General features: G+C 40.2%; 1 protein-coding gene across 2 annotated transcripts in view; it reads right to left on the bottom strand.

The window, feature by feature from the left end:
• Nucleotides 1-19,939, bottom strand: part of TRPC4 (transient receptor potential cation channel subfamily C member 4) — a 165,031-nt gene that overhangs the window by 84,053 nt on the left and 61,039 nt on the right. For both annotated transcript variants that reach the window (XM_074913833.1, XM_074913823.1), the window contains one exon: nucleotides 19,364-19,768. In XM_074913833.1, the coding sequence (XP_074769934.1) occupies nucleotides 19,364-19,741 (378 nt within the window). In that variant the 5' untranslated portion in view covers nucleotides 19,742-19,768. The remainder of the gene's footprint in view (nucleotides 1-19,363; nucleotides 19,769-19,939) is intronic.

Below are 19,939 nucleotides of genomic sequence, written 5' to 3'. Positions count from 1 at the left end.
TTCAGCAGATACAAGCCATAAGCTGAACTAGCTCAGAAGAGCTAGCCATAGCTAACCATAGCTCATGCTTCCTAACCTGCATTGCTGCAATACAAGATGGGTATTTTTCAGAAGTACTGGATTCATAATTCTTGCCATTTTTGCAGGCTTTGTGAGAGGAACGTATGAACAGTTAACGCTGAATGTGTTACCTTTAGGAGTTCGCTTTTTGTCTATCTTCTATTGGTAGAGAGGGTGCTGCCACTTTTTCCTCCTTGCAAACGCTTCTCAGTGTCTCAGTGTCTCATCATAAATATTTCCAAGTACTGGGCCTAAATGTCCTTATCTGCTGCTAATATGCATTATTGTTAGCAAAGGATAACTTCCCCCCAGTTAGAATAGTGGTTTATGTAATATCATGTCCATTTTTTTTTCTGAAAATTTACTTTCAGATTTGCTTGGACATGACTAGGAACAGGTATATTGCCATAACTAATACAAAATCCCTGTCACGTTTAAGGAGGCTCCAGTGCTTGACTTTCTGTGTATATAGGAATTTGGAAAGTTAAATTTACACGTTTGAGATATTTTAGTTTTTCTTTTCCCAAATACAAGATGAGCTTTCAAAATCTTGGAGTTTATCTTTTTTCTTTTTTTTTTTTATCAGTTACACTTAACCTACCCTAAAATGTGAGCCAATGATTTTCTAATGCTTTTTCATGCTCATCCTATTACAGCTGAATCAATTTGGGTGTCACAATAGTCACAGCATGGACTGATGACTTCCAGGCTCTGTGCCAGCCACACTGCACAAAAGGCATTAATGTTACATATTAAGAAAAAGAATTACAATAGCATTTCGTAATTCACTGAAACCAACATCACTTTTCTAAACAATGAGGATGACTCGCATAACCACATGATAGAAATAATGGTATATACTTAACACATCTGCAGAACATTCAAGCAAACAGTATACAAGAATTAAGCAACAGAAGCACTGGGCAGCAGGAAGGCACTTGTCAAAAGGTCTTTTTGCTCGTTTAAACCCGAAGTATGGTAAGTATGCCTAGATCAATCGCCACAGATATTTGACCAATCTGTTCTTAAAGCCTTGCAGTGGTGAGTGGATATGTTGCAACAGTTCCAGACAATGTTTCTGATACTTATTTATTTTACCTTTGTGCAGTTTAAGCCTATAATGTCTTGTTCTACAAAATGTGGATACAGAGAATACATTATTTATTTACCATAGTTTTCGTTTTCTCTTTTAAACACTCATTCCTTCAGACTTGCCTTATGGGATATATTTTCTAATTTTCAGAACCTTTTTATTTCTTTCTGCACATTCCTTACTACTTCTGAGTATAACAGAGGGCAAATTCACATATATCTTATAATCTGTGCTCATGCTGATGTGACCAAATACGATATTGACTTTTGCACAGTAATACAGTATTGTCCAGTCTTTTTCCATTAGTCTTGTTTTAATCCCCCCTGCAGACTGTTATCTTAATCGTTTTCAATTCCAATATATGCTTGGCTGATTATTTCCGCTCTATTTAGAACCTTACACTTTTTCTTACTGAACTGTTTTATTTTTTACAGAAATGATTTCTCTTGCTTGACAAAACCATCCTGAATTCTGTGTCCTGCAACAGCTTTCTGATCCCCTCAACTTTGTGTTGTCTACAGATTTAACACACCCTCTATTTTATCTGAAATGTCAGAAATTAATATACTGGTTGAGACAGACCCCTGCAGAACTGCGCATTTCATCCCTCTGTCTGAGGGTTGAAATTCATCTGTCCTGTTACACCAAGTACTGTTGGCAACTACTCTTGAGTGTGGTTTTCTTAGACTGTATTTTGAGTGACAGTTTATGAAATCTTTATGAAACAGTCACAGCATGGACTCAAGCTATATGATACGTACTGCTTCTCCCCAACACACAGATCTTGCTATCTGGTGATGAATGAAAATTACATAGTTATGACAAGATTTGTTCTTGACAAATCCTGGTAGGCTGCTACTCATGTCGATGTTTTCTTCTAGGTGCTTACAAGCAGAATGTTTTATTATTTTCTTCATGATCCTCCCTGGTGTGAAAAAGTATAGGTTTCTTTTATTTGAAAAAGGATAATAGAACACGGAAAGGAAATGCTGTAAAATATATTGAAAATATTTTCCAGATAGAATCAGAGGAAAAGATACTTGATGTGATAGATACAGGTTATGCATTTGTTGGGTGGGACTGATGACAAAAAGCTTCAGCACGTTCTCTTTTTTTTTCTTTTTTTCTCCTTCCTGTGCCTCTGAGAGCTGATCCAAAATACAGCCTATATATACAAAACTGGTCTTTTTCAATTAATGTTTTTCTGTGAGCATTATTAGTGTATGGATATGCCCTTCCTTCAGTCAATGTCAATAGCATGAGCAAGGATGGGATATGACTTAAAAGTAGACTCTCAATAAAAGACTCTCAGGATATTCTGAATTTGTTTTCAGATCTGAAACTCATACCTACTCTCTCACCACATATCTTTTTAAAACTAGGTAGAGGAGTGTTTTGAGTAGAATTCTGGGCATTGCTTGAGTACTCCTAATTTAAAATGACGAGCAAACAGTGTTTTCATTCAGGGACAGTGAAAGAAGAAAATGAAAGTGGTTTGGAAAAATGAGAGCTAAGAAAGAAAAATGTTTTTATTATGGAAATTATTAAATGACAACTCTAAATATTTCTGTCACATCATAATAAAGCTCATATACACCTCTGTCAAAGTTTGCATGATAAGCAAAACCAATACAGAATCACAGGATCATAGAATCATTCAGGTTGAAAAAGACCCTTGGGATCATCGAGTCCAACCATCAGCCCTACTCTACAAAGTTCTCCCCTACACTATCCCTGCAAATCACATCCAAACGACCCTTAAACACATCCAGGGATGGTGACTCCACCACCTCCCTGGGCAGCCTATTCCACTGTCTGACCACTCTTTCTGTGAAAATTTTTTTCCTAATGTCCAGTCTAAACCTCCCCTGTTGCAGTTTAAAGCTGTTCCCCCTTGTTCTGTCACTAATTACCTGTGAGAAGAGACCAGCACCAACCTCTCTACAACGTCCTTTCAGGTAGCTGTAGAGAGTGATGAGGTCTCCCCTCAGCCTTCTCTTCTTCAAACTAAACAGTCCCAGCTCCTACAATCTCTCCTCATAGGATTTATTCTCCAGGCCCTTCACCATCTTTGTTGCCCTCCTCTGCACTCGCTCCAGCACCTCGATATCTCTCTCGCATTGAGGTGCCCAAAACTGGTCACAATCCTCCAGGTGTGGCCTCACCAGTGCAGAGCACAGGGGGACTGTCACCTCCCTACTTCTGCTGGCTACACTATTTCTAATCCAAGCCAGGATGCCGTTGGCTTTCTTGGCCACCTGGGCACACTGCTGGCTCATGTTCAGCTGCTTGTCAATGAGAACCCCCAGATCCTTTTCTTCCAGACAGCTCTCCAGCCACACCTGCCCAAGCCTGTAGCCATGCAGGGGGTTGTTGTGGCCCAAGTGCAGGACCTGGCACTTGGCCTTGTTGAAGCTCATCCCATTAACATTGGCCCACGGATCCAATCTAGACAAGTCTCTCTGTAGAGTCTCCCTATCCTCATGCAGATCGACAGTCCTGCTTAACTTGGTGTCATCTGTGAACTTACTGATGATACACTCTGTGTCCTTATCAAGATCATCAATAAAGATGCTGAACAGAAATGGTCCCAACACCGAGCCCTGAGGAACACCACTTGTGACTGGCTGCCAGCTGGATTCAGCTCCATTGACCACCACTCTCTGGGACCATCCATCCAGCCAGTGCTTGACCCAGCAGACCGTTTGCTCATCCAGGCCATGGGCAGCCAGTTTTTCTATGAGAATTCTATGGGGAACTGTGTCGAATGCTTTTCAAAAATCCAGGTAGACAATATCCACATCCAATAGTTGGGTCATCTTTTCATACGAAAAGATCAGGTTTGTCAGGCAGGACCTGCCTTTCATAAACCCATGCTGACTAGACCTGATCCCCTGGTTGTCCATTATATGACTTTTAATGGCACCCAAGATGACCTGCTTCATGACCTTCCCTGGCACCGAGGTCAGACTACAGGTCTATAGTTTCCTGGATCATGCTTTGTGCCTTTCTTGTAGATGGGTGTCACATTTGCCACCCTCCAGTCCAACGGGATGTCCCCAGTTAGCCATGATTTTAGGTAAATCATGGACAGCAGCTTGGTGAGAACATCTGCCAACTCCCTCAGCACCCTTGGGTGTAACCCATCCAGTCCCACAGACTTGTGTGCATCCAAGTGGTGCACCAGGTCTCTGACCACCTCCTCTTCAACTGTGCTGACCTCAATCTGCGTCCCCTCCCCATCTCCCAGCTCATGAGGCTGGGTGTCCAGGGAACAGCCAGTTCCACTGCTAAAGACTGAGGCAAAGTTGGCGTTGAGCACCTCAGCCTTTTCCTCATCCTTAGTTACCATGTTTCCCTCTGCATCCAGTAAAGGAGGGAGATTTTCCCTAATCCTCCTTTTGCTGTTAACGAATTTATAGAAACATTTTTTATTCTTAAAAGTTGTGGCCAAGTTGAGCTCTAGCTGTGCTTTGGCTCTCCTCATGTTCTCCCTGCATAACTTCATCTTTATAGTCTTCGTAAGAGACCTGGCCCCTCTTCCAAAGGCAACAGATTCCCCTTTTGTTCTTGAGATCCAGCCAAAGGTCCCTGTTTAGCCAGGCTGGTCTCCTTCCCTGCCTGCTTGTTATTCAGCACATGGGCACAGCCTGCTCCTGTGCCTTTAGGACTTCTCTCTTCAAGTATGTCCAGCCTTCCTGGACTCCCATTTCCTTCAAGGCAGCCTCCCAAGGGATTTGGTTAATCTGTCTTTTGAACGGGTCAAAGTTAGCCCCGTGGAAGTCTAAGGTGGCAGTTTTACTAACCCCTCTGTTTTTCCAAGGATCGAAAACTCAACCATCTCACGGTCACTGCACCCTAGACGGCCTCCAGCCTTTACCTCCCCCACAAGCTCTTCCCTGTTCACAAGCAGCAGGTCCAGGAGGGCACCTTCCCTGGTCGGCTCACTCACCAGCTGTGTGAGGAAGTTATCCTCCACACATTCCAGGAACCTCCTGGATTGTTCCCTCTCTGCTGTGTTGTGTTCTCAGCAGATACCCGGGAGGTTAAAGTCCCCCACAAGAACAACGGCACATGACTGCAAGATTTCTCCCAACTGTTTGTAGAAAGCTTCATCCACCTCACCGCTTTGATTGGGGGGTCTATAGCAGACTCCCACAGCAAGATCTGCTTTATTGGCCCTTAACCTAATCCACACACTCTCAACCCCGTTATCACTATACTTGATTTCTGAGCTGTCATAGCATTCTCTTACATATAGGGCCACTCCACCACCTCTCCTTCCCTGTCCATCCCTCCTGAAAAGCTTGTAGCCATTGACTGCAACACTCCAGTCATATGAGGTATCCCACCATGTTTCTGTGATAGCCACTATGTCATATTATGAAACTTCATCGTTCAAAGCAGACCTAGTGGGGAGCATCCCAACTGAATGTTTTTAAATGGGTGCATAGATACTTTCCTCAAACACAAACTGGTTCATAAAGGTAAAATCATTCCAGTGAGGTTTATGTCTGACACTGCATTTCCTGAGAATCCTTGTCTGGTCTGATTAAAAAACTGTGGAAAAGCTCTTGCATTTCCCTGGTTTTTGCTTTCTCCCAGAATGGCTCCCATAGTTAGCTGAGGCAGCAGGATGAAATCAGCTTGCTTCTCCAGTGGGGTCTTGAGAGAAGTTAGAAAAAGAGTTCTTAGAATCTGAGCTGGATCCTTTATTTTTCCCTAAGCTTCACAGATCTAGAAACAAGAAAAGGCATCCCACATGCTAAGGAATGAGTAAGATAGTTTTTGAAAAGAAGCTTTTGCAGAAAGAACAGTAACAGATTGGTGGCCTCTCTACGTATCAACAAACTGTTAAGAGATACAGGCATCTCAGAGGGAAGGGTGGGAATTAGTTAAGCTTCTTTACAGCTGATTGCAATTATTTAGCATTGCAAAGTAATCTGAGATATCTTCACAGCTGGGAAGTAAATATCATGTCTGAGAAAATTAGAAGGGTTATACACTCGAAGAACTAAGTGGGAATCAGGCAAATTTGCAAAACACTTAACGAAAAATATTGTCTGTATTTTCAAAATATTATGAGAAAGGAATACAAAAGAGTATGGCAGGAACATAAAAACTCCATAAATCTGCAGAGCATGCAGAGAAATGTCACAGTAAGCTGTTTCATAAATATGTTATTCATGGTATGTTGTTCAGTGGTTTGCTATTTAGCAGTTCTAGTTTTTGTACCACACTATACATTTTCCATATTTTACAGATGCAAAACAGGACTTGTTTCTGAAATAGAGGACAGAGGAAACCAAGGGTGGCAACTATGCTAGGATATTCTGGGAGTGAAAAATAGAAGTTCCATTGAGAGGCAAAGGATTGACAATTGCATTTTATTACAGGTTAAGAATATTCTCAGCTGTGTTCAATTCCTTAACAATAGACACTTTAATCCTCCCTACAAGCAAGAATCAACTAAACAATCCTACTGATTATGAGGTTTTGGAAAGATATAGTGGTAAACAACAGAGTTTGCTAGAAATAAAAAATTTCCTGTTGCATTTTCACTGCAAAGAGACCAAAGGAGAAATGGGAGAGGCGTGTACTATTATACCATGTCTTATGCAGTGAAAGACCAGGAACAGAATAGTTAGTTAGAGGTATTTAAGGGTAGTTTGCTAGAAAGAAGTCTTTGAAACTGGTGCCAAAGGGAATGGATTGGTTCAAATCCTTTAATACTGTGAGTTCTTGTTTCAGGTTAGTCTTATCTTACTGTTGCATTTCTCTTGAGCTGATTGATTACAGATCTTGATCTTTACACTTCTTATACACATGGTGCATCCTAAGATAAAGAAGTATTTATATATATATATATTTATATATATACACACTAAAGGTAAAGAAGTATTCGTAATGTGCTTTTGGATACAGAAAGGTTTTTTCTTTGAGCTTATGTAAGTATATTTTTACTCATTTCAGTGCATGGTAGTAACAGAGGCTTATTAAGCAGAGGTTTAAATGAGCAGCAAAGAGAAATTTCATCTTGTCAGCCAGCTTGTGCGTACTTACAGTTGACATCATAAAGTTAGTTAGGAACAAATAAAATGGCAGCAGACTTTTTTGCATTTTCTGCAAATATTCAGCCACATCTTGGCAGTACATAATAAGAAATCAAAAGCTTTAAGGGTAGATATTTCAGGTTTCCTCTTTTTTTCTGCTAGGAAGCCTCACACATTGTGACAAGACTGCAAACTTAAATAATATTTTATTAACAACCCTCAGTAATATTTTAGTTGCTGAATTGAAAGGGGAAATAATTTTGCTTCTACCCAGTCTGGGGTGAAGTGGAAGATATGTATCCTGGCATGGGCATAAAGGACTATTAAAACACTTCTGTCAGCACAATATGTGATGTGTATCCTCTATCCAGAAAACAGCTGGTAAATTGATAGGCTAAACTGGTAGTCTCCTAAGAAGAGTAAGCCTCTGTAATCACATTAATGGACTCTGTCAGTTACACCATCGTAACTTTTGAATTTGTTGGGCTATTCCAGCTGGATGTTAACAGGAAGGAACATTAGAGATACTAAATTCCTGCAAGTTTCCTAAAAGAGGTGGGTGATTGACATCTGAAGAAAATTCTGGAGTGTGAGATCAACTGTGTTACTAGATACCAGAGAACTCATACAAAAAGAGGATATTGTGAGTGCATCAGCCTCTTAAAAAGCTTTGATGAACAGTCATGACATTAAAAACTGAGGAAATTCAATCATGACGCACACAGCTGTGTGGAAATCAGACTTCATAAACTTCACTGCCCACAGAACAATTTGACAAGGGATGCCCTATGACAAGAGCAAAGTTGATGGTGGAGTGTTGAGGACTGTACATGAGCAAGCTTCTCAACACTGGCATGTTTCTGTTTTTTTACATTTTCATAGGGTTTTCCTAAGGCTGAAGGTTTGAAAAGCCATTCATTTTAAAGATTATTAGGTATGATTGCACATTTGACTCAAAAACTAATGTTCACTTTGAAAAAGTCTTCTGAATTCTACTCCTCCTTGCATAAAACTTATTTAAGAGGTTATCTCCACAGGAATGTTCCAGGTAACTGCATTTTAGCACAGTGGCTCACAGACAAGGAAGAACTCTAGAATGGCTCTTTGAAAGTATTTTTCAGTGGACCACTTTGTGGCACTGGATTGCCTGGAAGTTTGTGTCCATCAGGAACTTCAGAGCCTTCGAAAGAGATTCTTTCAACAACAGGGCTCTGGTGTTCCTATTCCTAAAGTCTTTCCTGGGTTTATGCATTGGACACTGCCAGAGAAAGGATATGTTGTAAATGAACCTACAGGATGGGATTTATCTCTGGATTTAAACACTTAACTATAAACTCTATATGTGGATTAGGTTTTTAAGCTCCTGTTATACCCAGTGTAAATCTAGGGCTCATCTCAATTGCCCCACATAGGTGCGTAGTGCTATTTCAGATAGTCCAGGTGTCCTGTGTGACCTCCAGCCACCACTCCACATAGGTACAGGTCTCGCACAGGTCTGCACAGGTCCTGTCTCGTAACTTCCAGGCCCACATGTCTTACAGATATACTAGGGTGCCTCACATTTCACCTATCCGCTACATGTGAGCCTCCAAGCTGTGCCCCTTGTTGATGCAGTCAATAGGGTCCAGAGAACTATTTTTCTTAGCTTAAGGTGGACACTTGTATTTGGTCAGCAGATCATTTAGCTCTTTACTGAACTTACTGGGAGCTCAGATACCTGGATTATATGTAACCACTAAAGGAGTGATTCAGGTACCTAGAGATAGGCATCTAGTACCATGTAAAATACCCGAGAGAATCAGAGAGACTTACATAGATATGACACAAGACTTACTGGAGGGTATCACCCCTTTGCAGCACAGGTGAAGCACAGACAAGCTGCCCTGACACAGGAGACATCTCTGCATAGACCCCTGGTTCTTCTGCTACATTGAATTCAGATTCATGCGTCTGAATTGGGCGCTGACGCCCACCCCTTACATACATATATCTGTGCAATATATAGCACAGATCTTCTCAATCTGTTTTATCAAGGACAAAATCATTAACTGTCCCCTGGGAGGCTGCTCTGGGCAGAGAAGATACTGGTTTGTTTATATTGCTCCTTTATAAATTTGTTAACTTCCTAAGTTAAATTGCATAGCCGAATGTAAAGATAATTGGCTATGGGGATTTATAGACCTTAGAAGACTACTCAACAAACTCTATTTGGTAGACCTCTTGCTCTTTTTAATAGATTTACAATTCCAGCTTCAGAGCTGATGTTTATCCTGTTTTCAAGCATTGAAAAGCTGTTAAAATCTTTAGTTGAAACTGTATTTACAGTTGTTGAGTTGTCAGGAAGGGAAAGCAGGTAGGTTTGGCAAAAAGGATTCCAGGCATGGAGGTTTATGAAGATGACAGTACAGGACCACTAATTGTGGAAAACAGAGATTTGGGACATCTTCTTTTCTTATTTGTATGCTGTCCCTATTCTGATTGTAAACTTGGGTGAGTCCTGTAAAGTATGAGTTAACCTTCTAAAGATTTTGAATTATTTTAGATTTTTCTAAAGATTTTTATTTAGTTTAGATTTTCAAGTGCTTATTGATAACAGCACTCATCTTCTCCTGGTAGCAAGTGCCTTCATTTTCAGCATAAACTGAAAAAAAGAAGTCTGAAAAAGACAGAAAATAATGACAGAAAAGCACTTAATCTTTCTGAATCTATGACACTTAAAGTTTAGGTAGAAGTTTGGTTCACAAATTGTCTTTGAACTAAATCTGTATTTGTCATCATCCATATTTTCTGAACTTCTACAAACTCTCAAAACAGACAATTTCACAGCTGGTGTAAATCATCATAAATAACACTACCTGCCAGGAATCTATCTGTAAGAATTCTGCAGGTAAGATTTTTTTTAATGTTGCAAATAAAAAATGGCTCATCATTTTGTACAGGTCAAGAAACTATCACATTTCCCCATATTTTGGCATGCTTCTTTTGCCATTGCTTCAGTTTTGGAATATTATGATTTAGCATTTGTTACAAGGTGATTGGTGCATATTGCAGAACACATTGCCTACCTCAATAGTGAAATTGCTAGCAGCTCTATTTGATGGAACCAGCAACCCAGCTTCTTGAGTCTTTGGTAATCATCACAGGTTTTTCTACACAGTCACCTACCCTACCTCTGATGCTTATAAATACAGACAGTTTGGGTTTATTGCTTAGGTGCAGATTTTTTTGAAACTTGAAAACAATCAGCGTCCCTCTAAAAAAATCAAAGAACAATTCTTATTTAAATCCATATCTCTATCTCATATGCAATTAGTCATCTCCACCTTTATGGTACACCTTTCCTTAAAAACTACATGCTGATGTGTGTACCCAAATGATTATATGAGTGACTGAATATGTGGATAGGCTGCTATATCTGTTTCATCAGTAAACTGAAATATCCCCTACAGAGCCTCTTCCATTCATCTCTGTCTATCAATATGTTAAAACCTGTCAGAAAATTCTAATTAATCAGATGCCACTAGGAAAAACATACTCAGCTACCCACTCAGGCAGCTAGGAGTGGGAAGAACCAACTCTGTGCCCTCACATTCCACTTCGAGACTGTGTACTTCAAGCCTGACAAAATAGCTTTGCATTGCCTCCTCCATACTCATTACTAGCTAGACTGTCATTAATCAGAACATTCAGAAAAGGCACTTAGTTCATGAACTTCTGTGGGAGACATTTTCAAAACAAGAATGATGCTTTAATCTCAACAGACGAAGAGCATTACACAAGTGATTGTGAATTATATTTTCCAGTTACTGGAGAAAGAGTTTTCGATAAGAAAAACTTATCTAAGTGGTCATAAAATCTTTTTTCTTTCTGTCCCCAATTCACCAGTATATGTCCCAGTTCAGTAACTACATGAAAATTTTACTAACCTCTTAACACAACAGGTCCAACATCTTTGTAGTTACAAGTCCACTGGAGGTGTGCTGGGCCTACAACCTGTATACATTCCCTGGTCTTCTTCATGATGACCCACACTGTTACCAAGAGGAGGCAGAACCCTGACAAAGCAACTTCCCCACGTACACTGTTGGGTTGTGTGGCAATGCAGGGCTGAGAAAATGTTATCATCCCATGAGGCTTGGAAGCAAAATAATGAATCAAAGCCAACTAAAGGCTCTGCATGTACTAAGAGGAGGCTGACTGAGTCTGAAGCTGGCCTACAAGCACAGCTCCAGAGAAGAGCACTGGCTTCATATCAGGACCCTGGGACTCCTCAAAGGGCAGCTTCAAGAAGGCCAAAGATACTAAGAGACACAAAAGGAACAGAGCGGGTGATGAGGACACGTGGGGTATTCCCTAGAAAATAGGCACTCTGTCAGACCTGATAGGAGCTCTGTCAGAAGAGCAGATTCTATGCTGCCAACATTTCAGAAATGGAAAATGACTCTTCAGGCTCTGTGCTGCTTTTATGCTGTTTCCTGACTTTTCACCTTTAGACTTTTTATCTGTTTCTGGGAATGCTGCCAGACAAAGGCACTTTGCCTGCATGGCTGTCTAGCCCTGCTGTCTGTAACCCTTCCCAGACAGGTTAGGCGAGTGCCTGAACATCCATGTAGCAGCCTGCCCCAGTGGCCTAGAAACTATACTGTACATCCTTGACACATCCTCACACAGGACCATTCCCTCCTCCTGACTGTTCTCTCATATCCTTTCATTCTCTCCAAAACTACATGGCAACACTGCTAAAAATATCAGATGTTGAGACACATTTTGGCATAAGATCGAACTCTGTTTATGCTGATGAGAACTGCATGCAGTAGATTCAAGTGAAAGACAACTTGTATTGGCAGCACCTCTACTTCTACCTTCCCACACCCCAAATAATTATCAATCAGCTAAATGCGTCAAGATTTGTAAAATATAACTTTAGCCTGTGACAGCAAAATAACACCCCTTCTCTCCCCACCTCCCAAAAAATGCCAAGATAGCAAGCCTTCCTACTGATCCACCTGGGTAACTCTTCCTGTCCATAGTGCTCATAGTGGCTGCTAAAACACTGAGTAGCACATAAATGCCAGAGCAAGCTCTGAGGTGCTGGTCTGCCTATCATCCAGATCAGGGGGCTGGCCAGACCTCCCTCTAGCTTTCTGATAGCTCTTTCAACACCCAGATGTGGGATGATGGACTCTTGCCTCTTGGGTGAAGATGCTCTCACCACACATCCTGGGGCTCTGGAACTCCAAAATGTCCTGGATCCTATTTTTCAGACATGGCTAAAATGTCCCTGGCAAGCATTGGGCATGCAGCATAAAGCACTGTTAGGATGCTTGGCTGGGTTAGATTTCTGGATTCACATCTGGTTTGCAAGGTATCAGAGCTGCTATCCTCCTACATACGACTTCTCACATTGCCCATCTCTTCCAGATGCCATTTTCCTTATAATATAAAAGCATATAATCACAGCTTGCTGTCCTTGCCTCCTACACAAAAGTTTAATCTCTTTCATTTCTGTCCTTTCTCCCAGAGATAAAGGCTAGAACATACCATACCTTTTGCCCAGCTGCTCAGGAATATCCCAGTTGTAAAGCCTACCATGACCAGAGAGACTACTAAAGAGTTGATTAAGAAGGGTTTCTCACGGTCTGCCTGGAGATAAAATGGTGAGTCTCAGACCTAGTAGCAAAGTCAGAAACTTAAATCTATAGCTCTGAGTACAACACAAGTGGTAGCTAACCAGGTTTGCAGAAAACATGGGAACAATGGGAAGAACTGGGATAGTGGAAGTGGATTTTGCAAAGTGAGTATAATGTTACTCTGGAGTAGGTGGACATTTTCAGGTCCAGTGTAACCAGGTGGCATTGACAATCCCTGCTGTGATCATCTACATCTTAACTAACTTCTAGCCTTGAAAAGGCAGTAAAAACTCATGAAGGTGCTGATATGCTAATTCAGGTATCAGTATCTTCTACCACTTCCTAACCACATGCCAGACTCTTATACTCTGTCTCTGGTACCCATATGCAATACGCTCTTCACCAAGGAATATGATATGTCTTTCAGTCCTTCCAAAATGTCTGTCTGTACATTTTAAGCTTTTGAGGTTTGGGGTTTGCCTGTTATTTTTTTTTTTTTTTTCCCCCCAATACTTAGACAACACATTGAACTTATTCTTTCTTGGGCCTTCAAGACACTGCCAGGAAAATTAATGAAAACCAATGAAAAAAACCTGTCTATGCTATGTACTTGCATTTTTAGAGGCCAACACATTGAAGAAGCTGAGGCCTGTCTTTCCAGTTTGTCTTTGACTGTCAGAAACAAAGACTGAATTTGTAGAAGTGAGCAAGCAGCAGAAAAAGAGGTTGCAATTACGATGGAGAAATCCAACATGTATAACATCTCTCAGCACAATAAGTAGAAGGTGGGGATTTTGCATAAAGTATAATCTGACTTTATTGGTTGTCCCAGGGGAGCAAAAAGGTTGCAGGAGGTGGATATAGTCTCTTTTCAGCTTTCCATCTTCCAGTACTATGCCAGCAATTTCTTATTTTCTCTGCACGTGGTGTGAGAGCACAGTACACAAAAGAAAAGAGGAGTCAAGCTGATCCCAAAGACCTTCTGTCTCCCCTTCAGGAAATGAAATGCACAATTCACAGCATTTTTGCAGAGGTGGAGTCAATTGTAGCAATTCTTACAAAGGTTTCCCAAGTCAGGGTATCAGAAAGTATGCACTGACTGCTATTCATCGACTGTTCTGCTGATGTTGACCAAACAAGAGATGAGAAAAATTTAGATATCATGTACTTTGCTGTGACACCCTGGAAATGCAGAGGTGATGTACAAGGAGCTGATGCACTACAGGCAGACAGATCATCCTGTTAACAGAGAAACCTGTCTGGACAGTGGGCAGGGATAGAAGCCTCACTGAAGACACCAGAACCTCTAGGAAAGACTGTGTAAGGGTGACATTTGATCTGTGCATCCAAAGCACACACAGACTATAATCTGTTATACAGATTTACCTCCCAAACTGCCTTGATGGCTACTAACTTTTTGGTTCCAAACTGACTGGAAAAAAGCTGCAGGGGCTAAAGTGTGCCAGCTTCCACCCCCTTACCATGACCTTCCCTCCGTGCCCAGCACTGTTTTCATTTTAATTGACTTTTGCACCACAGAAGGAGTGAAGGAGGGACATATCACTGTGATCACTTCCCTCCATGTCCTAAAGTTCTCGCTCCTCTAGGAATTCTCTTATGTTTGCAAATGCCATTCTGGCATTAGCACAATATTTTTTTCAGACATCTGCAGAAAGCTATCCCCTAGGGTGTCCACCTATAAAAAGACGCACAGTATCACAAAACTGACTTCTAATAGCGAACAGAGAGGTACAAGAGCACTACCATGTGCTTCTGCTAGCAAGGCAATACCTGTAAACATTGCAATCAGGTTCCCATGTCCTAAGTCTAGACTGCCAGCTAATACAGTGCTACACAAATTCGAGTTTAATAACTGAGACTTGGTTTACTTTTGTGCTTTGTAGCATCCTTAGAAGACAGCTATACCTCTGCTGGAATACTGAAGTATTCCTTAAATATATGCATGTCTAGGTGGTCAACCACCCAGCTAGAGGTTCATGCGGGTACCTCAAGCAGTAGAGCAAGCTGTGATTTAGATAAAGGTATTCTTTGTTGTTGTTGTTACCTAACCCCCATCCCATCTGTAGATGCTGCATGTAATTTAACAAGATAAAAATGTTTTCTGCAGATATCAAATTTTAAAGAACAGCTTTTTTCCCTCCTAATTTGGCATTCAACTATCCATCACATTAAGCAACAAGTGACTTGGCAGATAATTTAGGACATATGGCTTTGAAGAACTGGTAATTTAAAAGTACTTGGACAAGTTTCCTCAACTCATTCACCTAAATTTGTGTTATTCTCTTTTACATGTCCTCTAGCAGCTGGTACAGCTAAAAAAGTGTAGAAAATAGAATGCAAATGACAAAATAACCTTTTCCTGAGTTGTACTGATGTATACCATAAAAACCTCACTCACAGAGTACCAGGTGTCAAACACAATTCAAAGCTGTTGATGTACATCCCTCATCTGTAGTCACCAGATGTATCCACCACATATTGATAATCAGATTTAACTCACTGTAATCCATGTGGTCATTGAATACAAAGCACATCAGATATGGATATTAGGTAGAGCCCAACAGCTGAGTGGTCAGTAGACTAGGGAGTTTAGATAAAACTTTAACAAGATCTGACTGTTGTTTCCTGTGGGTTTTTTTTGGGGTTTTATGTTGTTGTTTGTTTGGGGGTTTTCTGGTTTTTTTTAGGAGGAAGCATTAGTGCAAGATTCAGTGGCATCTCCTAATTTTGAAGATAATGGTTGGAAAACTTTTCCAAAAATGCAAAAATGCATTATTTTAAATAAATTCATTGATTCTTGGTTGGAACTAACATATTTTTACATTTTTCCCCTTTTTAAAAATTTTAATGTTGAAAGAATTACATTTTGGAGAAAAAATAGTTATTACAAAAGATACATTTCAGCTGTCCTGAAGAATTGTAGCTTTCTGTTGGTACAAGAAGACTTTTTTTTCTAGCTTTCTGACATTGTCAATGAGCTCTAGAATTATGTAGGAAATACTATGCTTAAAAATTCTTTGATTTTATAAATATAATTACATTATTGTATGAGGGTGAATCTGAAATTAGATATGCATCATACATAGAATATTATCTCATTAATATAAAAATATTAAGAGCTAATTCATTTACTTGTAAATCATGAGTCATCAGTTTTTTCTGCATTTGAATGTTCATAACTTTCATCACTAATGAAATATTTGAGAACCTAAACTGTTTAAGCTTGGCAGTATTTGGCGCATGTATTTTTCTTATTCCTTATTATCTGTCTCCTCTATGAATAACTTTTCATCAGGGGCAAAGATAAATGAGCAAAAGGGTGAAATCATGACCTCAATCGAACCAATGGCAATTCTCCCACTAACTTCAAGGGGCTAGGATTTTACCACACATGACCAGCTTTATACAAGCAAGGAAAACCAAACAGGCAAAGATATCATGTTATTAAAAGCACAGAGTCTGAAAATGAATCATCATCTAAACAATATGGCAAATGTTTACAAATAAAAGTAATCAAAAAATGTCAAGTTATAGTTTGAAATAGAGTTTCAAAAGGAACTTGATTCTCCAGGGAAAAAATGCATCTTTGTGTCTAAACACTGAAAATATAGATTTTAGTATATAATTCAAAGCATCCAGATTTTATATCTTTAGCCTACCATAGTGATTTTCCAGTCATCAAGTGCTTTTGATTATATTAAATATGCACAGTTGTATCTGCTTCACTGCAGCATTACTGGCAAAATGTAATCCATGTTTACCTTGTCTTCAACATGACCTGTTCCTAAAAATGAACCAACTTGATTATTTACACATACAACAACCATAGAAGCTTAATGATTGTTGGGGTCCCCAGTGCAAAAAAACGGCATGTGTGTGTAAATAATTTATTTGTTTAAAGACCATTCTTTGCAAACACTGGCTTGCAAGCAGTATTTGCATTTGCAGTGGGCAAGCCTAGCCTTGTACAGACACAGAAGGATATGTGTCTATTCAAATGCTTCATGATTATTCTTCATGCTTTACAGTAATGGGAAGACCCTTAGCAAGTGCAACCAGGGAAACTGAGGAAGAGAGGGAGAAGCAGCACTCTCCATACCAGCCAGCAGTGGAGTCTGGCACTGAAACAATTCTCTTAAGCTCCAGCCCAGAGAACTAACCTCTAGTTTGAACCAAAGCAGTTTGTGGCTAATTTAACACTGTAGTATGCACCCAAAAAAGTAAGCCTATCTTTTGTTTGTTACAGCATGAAGCTTACCCGAAACAAATTTTGCTATTTGTATTCATGCAGTTACATTGAGGTAGCTGTGGTACATACAAAAAAGTAGTCTGAAAGTCTAAATAAAAGCCTGAAATTTAAGCTCCTAGTGTGAGGTAAATCTGTAGACTCTACCTAGTTGAAAAACTGGTTTATGCCATCTTAACACACGTAATTGAGAAAGACAGCATGAGTTGCTCTCCAGGGATCTCCTTTTTTTTTTTCCACTGGCAAAGGGAGCCTAGGCAGCCACATCAGAGATGAGGTACAACTTTGGATGGCTACTGTCCAGTGAGATGAACTCCACTCTGCACATAACAACTTCCATTACAGATGATGGAGAAGGGAGACACAGGTGGTTTAACTGGCTTGTCACAGGGCTATGCACTGATCCTTCTGGGTCCTGACTCACTGCACTGAGAAATTTCCATATATTGTATTCTCATCTCACTATCAGCTGAGAAATAATGAAATGAGACAAACATAAAGTGAATCTAATTTTTTTCCCTTTCTCTTGAAATAAAACTGTTGTCATTATAAAGGATCTCTGCTTTTATTGTCTAGAAGAGAAGGCAGACACACACATTTGTACAAAGGCCTACTATATTTCTTTCTTTCCTTAACAAAAAAAGCATAGAATTCATGTTATTTTATCAGCAAAAATTATACTCTTTACCTATTATCTGCAATTCTATCTATAGCAAGTACATTATACTGTAATTAAAACATATTGTATGCATTATCTGTAAAAGACCTGTAATCATTTCAACATACTATCTATTGAAATACATTAATACAGTACCTGTAAAGCATGAAAATTTGAATATATGAAAATATAATACAATATTCTAACTATTTTAAAGGTTTTTCTTCCTGTAAGAGTCCTAGGAATATCAGAATTTTGGGGCTATGATATCCTGTCTCCACTAGTATCTCAAAATGAGAAGGATACAAAGGAGGCTATTGACCTCCTAGAGATGTCTCAAGGCAGTGAAAGGGGAAGCAGAGTAGGTATCACATTTATCATGAATGAGACTGTATGTAATGATTTTTTCCTTTGAGAGAAGACAGGGAGAAAGAGAGTGGAGTTTGTAACTTTTTAGCTGTACTAGATAGGATAGACCACTACCGGAGACAGGGATGAAGTTCTCATCAATTCGGTCATGTCTTCCAGTATTGCCTTCCTGACTTGGGTGATGGTGGCCTCCACATGGAGGGGTTGAAACCCTCATTGACAGAGGTGACCTTGATATGCTTGAGAAGTGAGCACCATGTCAACCTCATGAAGTTCAACAAGGTCAAGTGAAAGACCCTGCAACTGGGTTGGGGAAAACACCAGTAACAATATAGACTGGGGTGTGAAGGGATTGAGAGCAACCCTGCCAAGAAGGACTTGAGGATGCTGGTGGATGAAAAATATTGGCATAAACGAACAATGTGCGCTTGCAGCCCAGAAAGCCACCTGTATCCTGGGCCACACAACAAGAGGCATAGTCAGCAGGCTAAAGGAGGTGATTCTCATCCTCTACTCGGCTCTTGTGAGACCCCACCTGGAGTACTGCACCCAGCTCTGGGGTCCCCAGCACAAGAAAGACACGGACCTGTTGAAGTGGATTCACAGGAGGGCCACAAAAACTGTCAGAGCGGTGGAACACATCCCCTGTGAGAAAAGTCTCAGAGTTGGCGTTCTTCAGCCTGTAGGAGAGAAGGCTCCAGAGAGACCTTATTGCAGCCTTCCAGTACTTAAAGGGGGATTATGAGAAAGATGAAGAGAGGCTTTTAACCAAGGCCTGGAGTGACAGGATAAGGGGCAACTATTTTAAAGTGGAGGAGGGCAGGTTTAGATTGGACATAAGGAAGACATTTTTTACACAATGGGAGTGGTGAGACACTGGCACAGTTTTCCTAGAGAAGTTGTGGCTGCCCCCTCCCTGGAAGTGTTCAAGGCCAGGTTGGACTGAGCTTTGAGCAACCTGGGCTAGTAGAAGGTGTCACTGTCCATGGCAGGGGGGTTGGACTAGATGATCTTCAAGGGTTCATTCTGACTCAAACCATTCTACGATTCTATGATGTCTGACAAAACCACAAATGAATACAATGCATATGGCATCAAAGCAATTGATTTTCTGATTTTAAATACTTGTGTGGAAGGATGATGGGTTTAGTTTTCTTTTTGCTTACTTCCTTTGCATAATTCTTCTCTTTTCATTAGAGTAGACTACAAACATAGAGAAAATCCTGTACATACCTGTTTCTCCCCACTGGGCTTCTTGTGGTTTAACAGCAGCTCCACAGCACCAACTACCTCCTTTCTTATGGCATGCAACAAAGCGTCTCCCACATATACATTAAAACTTAAGAGCAGCTCAATAAGCTCAAGGTTCTCATTTTCAATTGCAATAAGGAGTGCAGTTCTTCCCAAGGGATCAATGCAATTAATATTGATCTTGAAATAAATTTCTGCTTCCTCCAAAGCTTTCTTTACACTGGCATAATCTCCTTTCTCCACGGCGTTCAGATAGGCTTTCTCTGAATGAGACAGTTCAGATTCTGCCCGCACAATGCGAAGAGGAATACGATCTCTGTAGGGAGCATTGACACTTCTTTTGTAGTAGAACTGGGCCATATTTTATGCCATTCTAATGCTTTGTCTCTGCAATATGAAAAGAAAAATTAAATCAGTAATATATTTTGGGGGTACAGTGCACCAAATTAATTTTTGCAAAATACAAGTATTTCAAACTCCTACTAAAAAGTGATGTTGAAACAAGTACAAATGGTCTTTATAAACAGAACTCGTAAGATCACCAGCAAAACATGGAAA

Source organism: Athene noctua, chromosome 1 (assembly GCF_965140245.1).
Source record: "Athene noctua chromosome 1, bAthNoc1.hap1.1, whole genome shotgun sequence".
Lineage (NCBI taxonomy): Eukaryota > Metazoa > Chordata > Aves > Strigiformes > Strigidae > Athene > Athene noctua.
Note: the sequence above shows the minus strand (reverse complement) of the source record. Positions and strands in the feature narration are given on the sequence as shown.